The 15,761-nt window shown below is 35.1% G+C and overlaps 1 protein-coding gene across 1 annotated transcript; it reads left to right on the top strand.

Moving 5' to 3' along the window:
- Positions 1-493: 493 nt before the first annotated feature.
- LOC132638035 (uncharacterized) lies at positions 494-1,923 on the top strand. Its single transcript, XM_060355028.1, has one exon. The coding sequence runs from the start codon at positions 874-876 to the stop codon at positions 1,591-1,593; it is 720 nt and encodes a 239-aa protein (XP_060211011.1). The 5' UTR covers positions 494-873; the 3' UTR covers positions 1,594-1,923.
- The last annotated feature ends 13,838 nt before the right edge of the window (positions 1,924-15,761 follow it).

Raw genomic sequence — 15,761 nt, 5'->3', positions numbered from 1 at the left:
ATGAGCACGTCCCAAGGAACTTAATACACAAAAGAGTCCGTATGTATATTAATAATGGGCTCGTCTATTATAAGTTATAAGTATTAGTTTTCGGAGCTATCGATACCTTGAGTTAGGAGACAGGATGGGAAGGGACGGATTATATTTATGTTTGTCGTCAATTTACTGCAACTGTCTTTTTAACTAAGTGAGGTTTATAACTAAACATCTTTTCTGAGACTCAACTATAAAGCTATACATAAGTTTCCATGACTAAATAGTAAACTTAAAAAACTAAAAGAGGTGGAAGGAAGAAAGTGGTTCGAGAGTTTTAGGGATGAATGGTGCGCGCGGAAATGCGGGAATTTGGACTAGTGAAAGAATGCGTTTCCTTTGTGGGGAATATTTCAATTACCACTTTCACTTTAATAAATTAGAAAAAGAAGAGTTTGTCCCATTTTTATTTTCCTTCTCTAAAGAGAAAAAGTGAAAGGCAATTCTGAATACTATCTAGTTGCTAATATTTGACTGTGAATTTGCCTCTGAAAACATGGAGATAATGCACTCTGGGCCCCCATTAAACCCTGAAGCATACCACACTTTTCATACACATACACAAATTTGTACATTTTATTTTAGTTATAACCATGCTATGCGCCTAGGCGATCATAATAATATTTCTTTCTTCTTCTTCTTCTCTTCTTCTTTATGTGCTTTTCTTCTTTTTCTTTTTTTAATTAGCTGTTGCGCTGGGATCAAGAAAAGCTCAAAAAGAAGAATTCCACCGACGACACAAGACTATCAATATCAAAGGTCCCAATATATTCCATTACCTCCCTTTTTATTAACTAGAACCAAACAATTTAATTCCGCCAAGAAAATCAGTTAATAGAAATGGGGAATTGCTTGTTAGGAGGAGTTGGAGATGGAAATGAAGATATGGTGAAAGTGGTAACATCCACTGGTGGTATCATGGAGTTCGTTGCTCCCATTTCAGTGGAGTTCATCACTGAAGAATTTCCGGGACACGGTATTTTTAAAAGCCATGATCTTTTTTGGAAACCACTGCCATCACAAGAATTGCTAGTAGCAGGACAGTCATATTATCTACTGCCGCTCAACCAAGAACAAAGTAGCAATATTATTAGTACTGATAAGGATATTGATTATAATGTCATGGCCAAGATAGAAATAGGACATGTAAGATCAAACAGCGTGCCACTTCCTCCACAAATCCAAAATCTAGTGGTTGCGCCTTATAGAATGTCATTCGATAGCCAAGGATCACTAAAAAGGTCTTACACTGAAGCACTGTATCGATACAACAACAGCAATAGCAATAGCCGAAGTCAGAGGCAGAGCAAGAAGAAGAAGAACGGCGGCTTTTGGAAAGTGAAATTGGTCATAAGTCCAGAACAACTATTGGAGATTTTGTCACAGGAGACAGCCACACAAGAGTTGATTGAGAGTGTGAGAACTGTGGCCAAATGCGGCAAAAGTGGAACCAACTCCTCCTCCTCCTCAGTCAACTCCGTTGGATTTTCCGATTCGTGGAGTCTTTCGAGTAGTAGAAACGCTTCCTCCTACAAAGATGCCTTATTTTCTTTAGATTAGAGCTTAGAGCACTTCTTTTTTTTTTTTTTTTTTTTTTTGTGGTGGTTCATCTTTCGTACTCGTATCTGTTTTACTGTGTTCTGTTTCAGTATCCTCAATATGCATATATTATCAAGTCATGTTTCATCAGTGTTTTTTGGTAATTGTCTATGAATTAAGATAAAATACAAGAAAAATGTAGATGGCAAACTGCAAATTGCATGTATGCAAGCTAGACCAGATTCACTTTTCATATTCATCTTGTAATTTCTGGGAAGTAAAAGAAGAACCAGTTAAGTGCTAAAGTTAGTAGAGCTAGGTAGATGATCATTAGATTGTTCTGTTCTGACTTTAAATTTGCTACAACATTCAAGGGACAAAAGGATAAAGATAACATAACAGAGAGCTTTTGCTCAAGTCATCCCTGCTTTTTTATTAACAATAACTTTAGGCAATCAGTTTATTGCTCTCTTGAGTTATTTTTAAAGGTGGGACTATGTCAGTGTTGCAATTTACTAATCAACAATTACTCAGAATTTCTACACTATTGTTGGTACACAATCCCCAATCACGTCACCAAATATTAACTTAATTAGTTTAGTTAAGCAATTTAGTCAAACCAAGTTACTCGAGATTTAATACGCCATTGGATCATACTCCTGTAATATCTTGGACCTATTGTCATAGATATAGACTCTAGTGCAGAAAAAAGGGTTAAGAAGTCGCTAGTATAGGTGTGAGACAGACTTATTGTAGATTGTAAGGTTGTTCGTGAATCACAAAAAAACTGTTAAAATTTCTCTATATTTTTATTCAATTAGACAGGAAGGCTAAGTTACTACTCATTCGGAGAGAAATTGAGTGTTAAATGTGTTGCACATGATAACGCAGAGACAAATGTTTAGATTGAGCAATAAGCTGGATTATGTTAAAAAGCGATTTACCTAGATAAGGAAAAGAAAATAACGAATGAATTAACAAATAAATAAAACAAATTTAGAGAGATAGCAAGATTTGGTCCTTGCCACTACGTAATCTTTGGTTAAAAAAAGGACACACCTGGCTTTTGTCAACGATCAGACTTGGGCCTTGCCACTACGTAATCCACCCTTTCGTATTTCTGAAACAACATGTCGCCTTATTCCCTTGCCGTTTAATTAATTTTTTGTGCAAAGGATTTAATAACACATCTGTTTAACGTCGCCTCATTCCCTTACCGTTTAATTAATTTTTTGTGCAATGGATTTAATAACATATCTGTTTAATATCACTGTCGAGTGATTCTTATGATGTCGACTTAAACTGGACTTGGAGTATAATTAAGCTCTATTAGAAGAAAAAAATGTTCTAAAGAGTATTTACTAGGTTTTGTTTTAATGCATGCTTCAACACGTCAGCGTTTTCTAGATAGGATGCGTTTACCATGGCATAGAGTATCTTCCCAAACAATAGTTTTCTCCATAGTTTATATAAGTAACTTGTTTCTTTTAATTTTGATGACGAAGTAAACATGTTTCCATATAATTTATACTCTAACTAAATGACTGTTGAGTTGCAGATTAGAAAATTAGATAGAGATCAGAAAAATGGTAATTGGGCTAGTGGGCTACAAAACAATGCGTAGACTTTTGAAGTATGACGAACTCCAGCAGCCCAAACTACAAGTTCGTTGAAATCAATATCAATATTAAAGAGAAGGCTTTCCTCATGCATGTATGGAATAACAAGAATAAAATAATTATTCTCTAAATCTTGCATAAGAAAAGCTAAAGTTTATCTGAAACATGTGCCTTCGACTAATAATGACACTTTAAAAAAAAAAAAAACGAATCCACTAGGCACGTGCTTAGGGCTAGTTTTTTTATTAATAATAAAAGCAAATCTCAAAGAGAAGAGTACAAGTAAGGGGGCTAGACCTTACCTTACTAATCCTTATGAGGTAACGAACCTCTACTACTTAACAAGCATGAAGAAAATAAGAATTAGAGAAAATCAGGTATTCTATGATCATCACGGAATTTATAATACACTCTTTGATGATATTACAAAGGAGGATGATTAAATAATGTAAAAATATAAGAGTCAAGAATAAAGTTGAGTTATCGGCCTCAAACTTCATTTTATACATGTATGAACTAAAAAATATAACTTGCCCGTTTAAAGTAACCTGAAGGATTTTCTTTTTGTCTTTTTCTTCAAATTTGTCCAACAACACTTGATAGTTCATTACTTCTTGGATTTATTGGATCTTGTTAAAGTTGTTGACACTGTCAGATGATTTTGCTTTGCCAGTCACATCGGTAGGTGCCTTGGAACAAATTCCTCAGTCACCTTACCATCCCAACTATGTTGCCTTCTATGTGTCTTCTTTTTACTTTTGTTGTTTCCACTTCTTTGTTGCTTAGGTGAGAGATCCCCATCCTTGGCCACCTTATCAAAACATATGTCCAGCATATCATTCTCATCATCCCATGGAACATGTCATCACCCAAGTCAATATCATATGTAGTAGTTGGACTAAGTCTTGAGGTAGTAATAATGACACTAATAATTACTATCTCCCTGTATTTGTTTTTCTCTTCTTAATTTCTCTAACGAGGTGATAGATAGCGAAGGAGGAAAAAGTTCAAAAAGAAAACAGGGTTCAAGGAAATTGCAGCCTTATGCTACAATTCCAATCCCTGATAATAACTATGGGAGTGTTTTTATTCTCCTTTTTCTTCTTCAACTTGGAAGAATTTTTTAAGTGGAAATCAGAAAAAGAAAAAAAAAACTTGATTAAGTGTGACTCCATAATAGTACAGGCAAGATCAGAGCTAGTAGAAGAAGAGGGGTTCAATTGAATCTCTATCGTAAAAAAATATACTATTTTGATAGGGTAAACATAAAAGTTTTAAATTATACATAATTTATTGAATTCCTTTGAAATCACAAAATATTTCAGTGTAGTGAAAAAAGATGGTCCAAACGGATTTTAGGTGGCAAATTCGAATCCCACTATGATGCTTTGGTATTTTTTATAATAAATTTTTGATTCCATCACTAAGTATTAGTTTATGAGGTGGCTGAATTAGAAAATTGAGTTTGTGCATCCACACGCATTAGCCTTTCAATTTGGACCTAATTGCCTGGTAAAACATTATAAGCTAGGGTCCAAGTTCTTTTTTAATAGAATAAATTTACAATTTTAGCTACCACATGCGCCACATTTTACAATCTTCGTTGCTTATGGTAAGTAAATGTGAATTTGAAGTATAACAAACTCCAGGAGCCCAAATTAGAAGTTCGTTGAAATCAATATTAAAGAGAAGTTGGACCCTAGCTTATAATGTTTTACCAGGCAATTAGGTCCAAATTGAAAGTCTAATGCGTGTGGAATACTTTATGGTAAGTAAGCAAATTTGAAGTATAAGGAACTTCGCGTGTGGAATACTTTTTGGTAAGTAAATAAATTTGAAGTATAATGAACTCCAGGAGCCCAAATTAGAAGTTTGTTGAAATCAATATTAAAGAGAAGTTGGACCCTAGCTTATAATGTTTTACCAGGCAATTAGGTCCAAATTGAAAGTCTAATGCGTGTGGAATACTTTATGGTAAGTAAGCAAATTTGAAGTATAAGGAACTTCGCGTGTGGAATACTTTTTGGTAAGTAAATAAATTTGAAGTATAATGAACTCCAGGAGCCCAAATTAGAAGTTTGTTGAAATCAATATTAAAGAGATGGCTTTCCTCATGCACGAAAAGGTCTTTTGGCCACACTATTTTGGCCATAATGATCCAAATGAGGTAAATTCATATGATTATTTAGGACAAATTAAATAATTTATGCGTACTTAATGTCATTTCTATCTTTTTTTCTCAAAGTTTATCTTAATTTAAAATTATACAATAGAGATTATGGTGATTTTTACATAAGTGTGGCCAAATTTGGGTCAAATTGGTGTGGTCATTTAGCAACTCTCAAATAATTATTCTCTAAATCTTGCATAAGAAAAGCTAAAGTTTACTACTATTAATAAGAGCTGGTTAGGCTCACTTTGGTCGTCATTTCGTCGTCCGTCTATGGGCCCAAAAAAAATAATTTTGGGCCCACATATTTGAAATAACTACTAATATTTTAAAAAAAATGTGGGCCCACATATTTTAAACAACTACTAATATTTAAAAAATAGGCCCACATATTTTAAACAATTACTAATATTTAAAAAAAAATTATGAGTCCCATATTAAACACCAACCAGTAATAAAAAAAAAAGTGGAACCCACCACATCCAAACTCACAGGAAAAAAAGCAATATTTTTTTTTGGTAATTAAACTTTATTAATCACCAAAGTAGGCATTACAATTCAGAAGTAAGTTTGCACATCTTACTTACGTCTAATACATAAGTATCACAGTTGCTAGCCTAGAAAATAAGAGATTGTAAAATATGCTGCAAACTAGGTGGAGCTCTAACACAAGATACATAGACTATCTCCTTAGTCACTGCTTCCCAATTTCTACTCAGCTTTTTAAATATTCTCATATTTCTCTCTATCCAATTAGCATGGACAATCTCTGTACTTAGCAGTTTGAAGACCTGGGCCCTCTGTGATTTACCACTTGCGTGTTTGATTAGCCATAGCTGATGTTGCTCCCATGTGGCTGGTTGGTAGCTCTGCATTTGTAGCCATTGTAGTACCCTGTTCCACACTGCTCTAGTGTAAGAGCATTGGACAAATAGATGTTCTCGTGTTTCATCATATCTTTGGCAGAGGCTGCATTTAGGCTCTACCTCTATACCCCATTTGTTGAGTCTGTCAGCTGTCAACAGTTTGCCTAGTAAATGTAGCCACGTGATGAACAGTGCCTTGTGTCGAGCTGCATTGTGAAACATGATACATTTCCACGGCTCCCTAGGTATATTATCAAGGCCATGATAATAAATCTGCCTTATCAAGCTTGTGCTTTTCTTGAATTGTATCTGTGATACCATTTCCCTAGACTCAAATATTTTCCTAATCATCCAACAAGCCTGTTTAGGCACTTCCATGAGCAGCAAAGATTGGTTCTTTATGTAGTAAGCGTAAATCCACCTTATCCATAACTTGTCCTGTTTATGTGCAATGTCCCACCACTGCTTGCCGATAGCAGCCCTGTTCCATATTGACAAGTTAGTGATATTTAAGCCTCCTACTCCTTTCGTATTACACACCCTCTCCCATGCTACTAAAGCTTTTTTTGTGATATTTTCAGTACCCGACCACAGATAGCTTCGGCAGTGGGCTTCTATTAGCCTCAACACTTTAGTAGGAATGATGAATAGCTGGGCCCAAAAAGCTTGGATCCCAAACAGCACAGATTTAATAAGTTGCATCCTACCTGCATATGACAATTTCCTAGCAGTCCATGATGAAATCCTTGCAGTGATCTTGTTGACAAGGGGTTGCCATTGTATAAGGGATATTTTCCGTGTAGACAAAGGGACCCCTAGGTATTTAAAGGGGAGAATACCCACTGAGTAGCCAGTTTTGTGAGGATACTTTCTTGTACCCTTTGTTCGACACCCCCAAAGTATACTGCACTCTTGCCCAGGTTAGCTTGAAGTCCAGAGGCTTGTGAAAATGTGTTAAAGCAGTCGTGAAGCAATGTCACTGATGATATGTCTCCCCTAGCAAATAGTAATAAGTCATCCGCAAAGGACAAGTGACTTATACCCAACTTAGCACACTTAGGGTGGAATTTAAATCACTTATTCTCCTGCAGTCCATTGAACAGCCTGCTAAGGTACTCCATCCCTATAGCAAATAGGAAAGGTGACATTGGGTCACCTTGCCTGAGCCCTCTAGCGGCTTGAAAAGGTGGGGTAGGTTCTCCATTGAGCAGTATGCTATAGCTCACTGTGGACATGCACTCCATTACCCAGTTTATAAATCTGGTAGGAAACCCCAGCTCAACCATGACTTGTCTTATATACGCCCATTCTAAGGAGTCATAGGCCTTTTGGAGGTCTATTTTAATCATGCATCTTGGCGAAATATGTTTCTTGTTATAACCCTGTACCAATTCGTGAGCAAGGATGATATTATCCCCCAATTTTCTACCAGGAATGAAACCAGCTTGTGCCTTACATATCACACTAGGCATCACTTTTTGCATTCTATTTGCTAGGACCTTGGAAATCAGTTTATATAAATTGTGCAGCAGGCAATAGGTCTATACTCTTTGATGGTGATTGGGTGTTCATTCTTTGGTATAAGTGTGATAGATGTGCAGTTTATAGGGTGATACATGGTACCTCGCCTGAAGAAGTCTAGTACAACATCAATGACATCTTTATGGATTGTATCCCATGCTTTCTTGAAGAACACTGCATTGTAGCCTTCTATTCCTGGGGCTTTATCATCACCTATTGCTCTCAAGCTTGCTATCACTTCTGCTTCATTAACTGGTTCACTCAGTAGTAGTTTTTGCTGTTGTGATAAACCTGGTCCTTTCTGCATAACAAGCCGATTAACAGCAGGCAGCTGTTTAGTAGATGATCCCATGAGTCCCTTATAAAAGCCAATGATCTCCTCTTGTATATCTTTAGGTTCATTTAGTACATGTCCTGTCAGTGAAGTGAGGGAAGAGATATGTTTTTTGTGGCTTCTTTCTTTTAACACTGTTGAAAAATACTTAGTGTTCGAGTCTCCAAGTTTGATCCATTGAGCTCTCGACTTTTGTTTAAGTGCACTCTCCTCTATGATGGACCATTTTTTCAGTAATTGCAGTGTGTTTTTTTCCTGTTTCTGTAATTCTTCATTCCATTTTATCCTCATCTGCCCTTGAATACCTGCTAAGGTTTTCCTTGCACTCTCCATCTTCTGTCCAATATACTTGTATTCTTCACTGTTGAGTTGCCTCAACTTTGCTTTTAATGCTTTTAAGTTCATCCAGACATGCTTCATCTGCCCTGTCCCTATGCCTCGGCTCCACTGTTCTTGGACTATAGTTTGAAAATTCTTATGCTCAGCCTATACGTTGAAGAATCTGAATGGTACTCTAGTATTTCGCTGTCTGCTAGCCAATGTCAGCATCATAGGGGTATGGTCAGAAATACTAGGTAAGTCATATATTAGTGGAACGTGTCCCCAGGTCAGCATCCACTCATGATTACCAAAGGCCCTATCTAATCTACTGCATACTCTATCCATTCCATGCTTCTTATTTGTCCAGGTGAAATAGTCCCCTCTCCAAGGTAATTCATTCAAATGTGTGTCCTGTAGGCATTCGACAAAGTCTTTTATTTCAGCAAACTGGACAGGATTTCCACTGAGTCTATCCTGGGCATATAGCAAGGCATTAAAATCCCCACAAATAGCCCAATGGCTGTTAAGTCCCTGAGCTATATCTTTAAGGTATCCCCACAATGTTCTCCGCTGCTCAATGCTGTTAAATCCATAAATAATAGTTAGGTAGCAGTTGACGTCAGTAGCATTTTGTACCAAGCAGTGAATTAGTTGGTCTTCTACTCTAAGTATTGTAATTGTGTAGTAGTTCGGGTCCCACATTACCCATATCCTCCCATTACTAGCAGCAGAGTAGTTATTAGCATGTCTCCATCCTGGAGCAATGCACTTAGAGATAGCCTGTGCATTGTGTTGCTTCACCCTAGTCTCGATCAAGCCTGCTAATTTTACCTTATTATTAACTAACAACTTTTTACCTCCTTCTGCTTATATCGCTTATTCATCCCTCGGACATTCCAAATCAGCCAAGTCATAGTAAATTTTTTCCTCTCTTGTCGGGAGGTATAGCTGTTTGCTCACCACTTAAGCTCATGGCACTGCTACCCATCCTTGGTTTAGCAACTGCACTCAAAATTGGGAAGTTGGTCATATCAAGTGCCAATACCGGGGTTGGGCTACAACTATCCAAATCTCCACTTTCTTTGCTACTTTGCACACTGGTTTGAGGCTTGGGGCTAAGCTGACACTGCACAGCCCCAATAGCAATACCAGTCTTCTTGGTTACGTCCTTCTCAACAGGCTGAACTACATCGATGTCTACATTTTGCTCTAGCTGCGGAGGGGCTGTTTGGGTTTGCGGCTCTTTCTGCTGCTGACTAGGCCCTTTTGAGATCCAAGTTGTTACATGTTTGTGATATCCTCTCTTCCTTGGCTTGGCAAGTGGTTCAGGGGCACATTTGTGCCCAATAATCTGGCATTTTTCACAATATAGTGGCTTCCATTCATAGATCACTTTCTGAGTAAAGGTTTTTCCACTAGAGTCCCTTACTACAATTGTATCCGGCAGTTGTCTGGTGATATTAACTTCAATGAGAACACGAGCAAAGGACACCCTTGCGTGTCTAGCAGTACATGCATCCGCAAAGACTGGGGTGCCTATAGAACTTGCAATTCGACTTAGCGAGTTAGTACCCCCAACAATTCATAGGCAGATGAGGTAGTTTGATCCATACAGGAATTTCAGTAGGGAATTCCTCATTGAAATCAAAATCCGGCGTCCATGGTTTAAGTATCAATGGCCTGTAGTTAATCATGTAGGGTCCTGCGTACAATATCTCTCTCATGTCTTCCATGGAATGAAATTTGACAATATAGTAACCTTCCTCATGTAGATACACTTCGGGCTCAGCTACTGAGTTCCATGATTGAGCGATAAATCGACACATATTATTATACCCAGGGCACTCACCGATAGAGTACACAATGAGAGCACATTTCCACTTTGCGGTCTCTCGATCTACCTCTTCCTTTTCCAGTTGAACGACAACCTGCCCGTCAATAACCTCAGGCGGGATATATTGAAGCGGTAGCCCATTCTCCGCAGCTCTGTTCTTCTGAAATAGATTTACCCATGGCTCAGCTGGAGCTTTCCCGTTTTCTTTCATAGCCGCACCTACGCCATCCCCCTCAGCTCGATTGGTTAACCTTGGTTTAGACGGTGCCACCACGGTTGTGGTCGGTGTAATCGGTGTAACCCTAGGCACTGGCATCGCACCCATCTGCAATTGTCGACTCGCCTCAGCTTTAGAACCTGATCCCTCCTCAGTGCCACTACGGGGCTCAGTTCCTGATGGTGGAGAAGCCGCCGGCGTTACCGATCCAGTTTTCTCCACAGCTTCCACAAAATCAGCTAGAGGGATCTTCCTCGGTCGCCCTCTACCTCGAATTGTTGGTTGTGTGTTGTTACCATGTACTGATTGCGCGTTGTTTCCTTTATTTCCTTTGCCTTTGCCCCTTCCTCTCGCCATGTTTACCTCACTAGCGGAAAAGCAATATTAAAAAAAAAAAACGAATCCCATATTGAAAAAACAAACAATGTTTAGAAAATCAAACAATTAAATTAATAATGATGGATTTATTGTCACATGCGTATCAACTCATTAGAGGGAGCAAATGAAATTATTGTACATCAACATATTTAAAATATAAAAGTGCTTAGAAAATCAAACAACTAAATCAATAATGATGGATTTATTGGCACATGCGTATCAATCCATTAGTGGGAGCAAATGAAATTATTGTATAGCAACATACTTAAAATACTCATATATTAAATCCGTTTTCCAAATTTTGAAAAAAAAAATATGGGCTCATATATCCTGATGGATTCATTGCCACATACGTATCAACCCATTAGAGGAAGCAAATGAAATTATTGTACAACAACATACTTAAAATACAAAAGTGCTTAGAAAATCAAACAATTAAATCAATAATGATGGATTTATTGCCACATGCGTATCAACACATTAGTAGGAGCAAATGAAATTATTGTACAGCAATATACTTAAAATACTTATATATTAAATCCGTTTTCCAATTTTTGAAAAAGAAAATTGTGGGCCCATATATATTAAACAACAGCTAATATTAAAAAAAATGTGGGCCCCATATTAAACACCAACCAGTAATAAAAAAAAGAAAAAAAAAAAGTGAAACCTACCACATCCAAACTCAAGGGAAAAAAAAAAGTGAATCCCATATTAACAAAATCAAGCAATATTTAAAAAAAAAAAAAAAAAAACATAAATCCCATATTAAAAAAAAAACAATGTTAAAAAAAAGTTCTTAGAAAATCAAACAATTAAATCAATAATGATGGATTCATTGCCACATGCGTATCAACCCATTAGAAGGAGCAAATGAAATTATTGTACAACAACATACTTAAAATACAAAAGTGCTTAGAAAATCAAACAATTAAATCAATAATAATGGATTTATTTCCACATGCGTATCAACCCATTAGTGGGAGCAAATGCAATTATTGTACAGCAATATACTTAAAATACTTATATATTAAAATAAGATAAAATTTAATTACTTTTTCATTTTTTTTCCTTACTTTAATAAATGTGAAAAGAGATTAATGTCATAAAAAGAAAAATAATGTTAAATGGAGATCAAATAATTAATAAGGTAAATTAGTGAAATTATAATTCTAATTAACGATTTCTTAAAAAATCGTGTGAAAGATAACATGACAAGTAAAATGTTCCCATGCTTCGTCGTCCGTTAACCATTTAAAAAAAAAAGTATGGTCCCAATATTAAACACCAACTAATATTAAAAAATTCAAAAAAACACCAACCAATTAAGCATTAAAAAAAAGTGTGGTCCCCATATTAAACACCAACCAATATTAAAAAAAAAAAAAACACCAACCAATATTTAAAAAAAAAAAAGTAAATAAAGTGGAACCCACCATCTCCAAACTCACGGGAAAAAAAAAGTGGACTCCGTATTAACAAAATCGAGCAATATAAAAAAAAAAAGGTGAATCCCATATTAAAAAAACAAACAATGTCAAAAAAAAGAGTGCATAATTTGTATTCGTAACAAACACTAATATAATAAAGTTTAGATACGGAGCACAAATTACAATGTTATATTAATCGTGTTTTGAACATAGTATCCCATATTGACAAAATCAAGCAATATAAAAAATAAAAAAAAGTGAATCCCATATTAAAAAAAAAATAATGTCAAAAAAAAGTGCAGACTTTGTATTCATAACAAACATTAATATAATAAAGTTTTAGATACGGAGCACAAATTATAATGTTATATTAATCGTGTTTTGAACATAGTATATAATGTCCAAAAGGGTGGGCTCCATACTAAACAACACCAAGCAATATAAAAAAAAACTATATAAAGCATGGGTTTAGACTCATGCTTCGTCGTCCGTTGTCCCTTAAAAAAAAGGAGGGGTGGGCCCCATACTAAATAACACCGAGCAATAAAAAAAAATGAAACTCACCATCTCCAAACTCATGGGGAAAAAAAAAGTGGACCCCATATTATCAAAATCAAGCAATATAAAAAAAAAAGTGAACCCCATATTAAAAAAATGAAAAAGGCTCAAATATGCCATCGAACTATCAGAAATGGCTCATTTATGCCACTCGTTGAAAGTTTGGCTCAAATATGCCACTGCCGTTACCTTTTTGGCTCATCCATGCCATTATTCACTAACGGTGGTTTTAAAATACCAGATATGCCACGTGGCAAAAATTTATTGGTCCACGTCACTTAAATGAAAACCAGCCAAAATAAATCCTAACTATACAACGAGTGGCATATTTGAGCCAAACTTTCAACGAGTGGCATAAATGAGCCATTTCTGATAGTTCGATGGCATATTTGAGCCTTTTCCGTAAATATATTTCAACGAAGGTAATATAAAATAATTAATAATTAATAAAAATAGGGGTATATTCTATAACAAATTCCTAAAAAATTAGCTATTTATATTATATATATATATATATAGAGAGAGAGAGAGAGAGAGAGAGAGAGAGAGAAAGACGCCCACGCGCACACACACATACAAATATATGTAAAAATAAACAGTAATATGTATTTGTATGTGTGTGTGGGCGCATGTGTATATATATACTTAATGCATCTAGTATTAAAATATCAATCATAAAAGTAATATTTGATTTTGTGATAAATTCATAAATGGATTATTCTACTTAAAGTATGAATTTAGATAAAAATGTATAAATAGGTTAAAAAATAAATTTTCTATAATATAAAAAGGTATTACATAGATGGAGGATTGAAAATGCCAAGGGTAAAATAGACATTGTTTAGGATAAAGGGGGGAGAACGTCTATTATTCATAATTGAGGGGGGATTTTGATTTTTAAAGCAAAGTTGGAGGGTTGAAAATCAAATAGGACACTTTTTCCTCTATATACTTGTCTTTGCAAATGAAAAGTTTATTCCTTGATTAGAAATGTGCTTGTTGAATAATTTCAAATACTTAACGTCTCCGGATAAGTATATTCAAGCTTAATAGTGAGTAATCTGGATTCTGGATAATTAACTTCAGCTTTGGAGCATAAAAGGCTCAAATATGCCATCGAACTATCAGAAATGGCTCATTTATGCCACTCGTTGAAAGTTTGGCTCAAATATGCCACTCGTTGTATAGTTAGGATTTATTTTGGCTGGTTTTCATTTAAGTGACGTGGACCAATAAATTTTTGCCACGTGGCATATCTGGTATTTTAAAACCACCGTTAGTGAATAATGGCATGGATGAGCCAAAAAGGTAACAGCAGTGGCATATTTGAGCCAAACTTTCAACGAGTGGCATAAATGAGCCATTTCTGATAGTTCGATGGCATATTTGAGCCTTTTCCGTTAAAAAAATATAATGTTTAAAAAAAAAGTGCAGACTTTCTATTCGTAGCAAACACTAATATAATAATGTTTTAGATACGGAACACAAACTACACTGTTATATTAATCGTGTTTTGAACATAGTATATGTATATATATTATATGCATAAAAATAGTATAAACTAATAATGTCCAAAAAAAAAAGTGCATCCCATAAAGAGTGGACCCATACTGAACGACATCAAGCAATATAAAAAAAAAAGTGGAACCCACCATCTCCAAACTCACGGTAAAAAAAAAAAAGTGGACCCATATTAACAAAATCAAGTAATATCATTAAAAAAATTTAAAAAATAATGTAAAAAAAAAGTGCAAACTTTGTCTTCGTAGTAAACACTAATATAATAAAGTTTTAGATACGGAGTACAAACTACAATGTTATATTAATCGTGTTTTGAACATAGTATATATATATATATATATATATATATATGCATAAAAATAGTGCAAATTAATAATGTCCAAAAAAAAAAGTGCACCCCCTATTAAAAATATTAATATATACTTTATATATATATATTATCACTATTTAAAAACAACTACATATACATAAATGCACTATAATCTAAAGTGTTGGGCCCGTGCTGTCGTCTAGTTATCTGAAACATGTGGCTTTGACTAATAAGGACACTTTAATAATTACTATCTCCCTTTATTTATTTTTCTCTTCTTAATTTCTCTAATGAGGTGATAGATAGTGAAGGAAGAAAAAGTTAAAAAGGAAATCAGGGTTCAAGAATATTGCAACCTTATGCTACAATTCCAATCCCTGATAACTATTGGTGTGTTTTTATTCTCCTTTTTCTTCTTCAACTTGGGAGAATTTTTTAAGTGGAAATCGGGGAAAAAAATTGATTAAGCGTGACTCCATAATAGTACAGGCAAGAGCGGAGCTAGTAGCACAAGAGGGGTTCAATTGAATCTATATCGTAAAAAAATATACTATTTTGATAGAGTAGACATAAAAGTATTAAATTATACATAATTTATTGAATTCCTTTGAAATCACAAAATATTTCAGTGTAATAAAAAAAGAGATGGTTCAAACAGGCTTTAGGTGGCAACTTCGAATCCCACTTATGATGCTTTAGTATTTTTTTTATAATAAATTTCTGACTTATCACTAAGTATTAGTTTATCAGGTAGCTAAATTAGAAAATTGAGTTCGTGCATGTGATTTGAGTCATTGCTATTTGTCACTCTCTGTATGTTATATCCTTGAAGTCAAGGATTTGTGAATTTCTCGGTAATCAACGTCCTTCCACTTCACATTTTTCCCCATTAACTTTTTCCAATGAAATCACAAATGCCTGTGAATGAGTTTTAAGTAGGGAAAAGGGTCAAATATGTCCCTGAACTTTGTGAAATAGTTTATTCATACCCTTCGTTATACTATTGAGCCAATTATGTCCTTGTCATTATACTTTGAGTCCAAATATACCCTTCTTTTATACTTGAGTCCAAAAATTAATTAATACTTGAGTCCAAATATACCCTTCATC

Source organism: Lycium barbarum, chromosome 4, assembly GCF_019175385.1.
Source record: "Lycium barbarum isolate Lr01 chromosome 4, ASM1917538v2, whole genome shotgun sequence".
In the NCBI taxonomy this organism is placed as follows: Eukaryota; Viridiplantae; Streptophyta; class Magnoliopsida; order Solanales; family Solanaceae; genus Lycium; species Lycium barbarum.
Note: the sequence above shows the minus strand (reverse complement) of the source record. Positions and strands in the feature narration are given on the sequence as shown.

What these genes read in the sequence shown, in the direction of transcription:
- LOC132638035 (XM_060355028.1), top strand. Translation starts at nt 874, where the DNA reads ATGGGGAATTGCTTGTTAGGAGGAGTTGGAGATGGAAATGAAGATATG.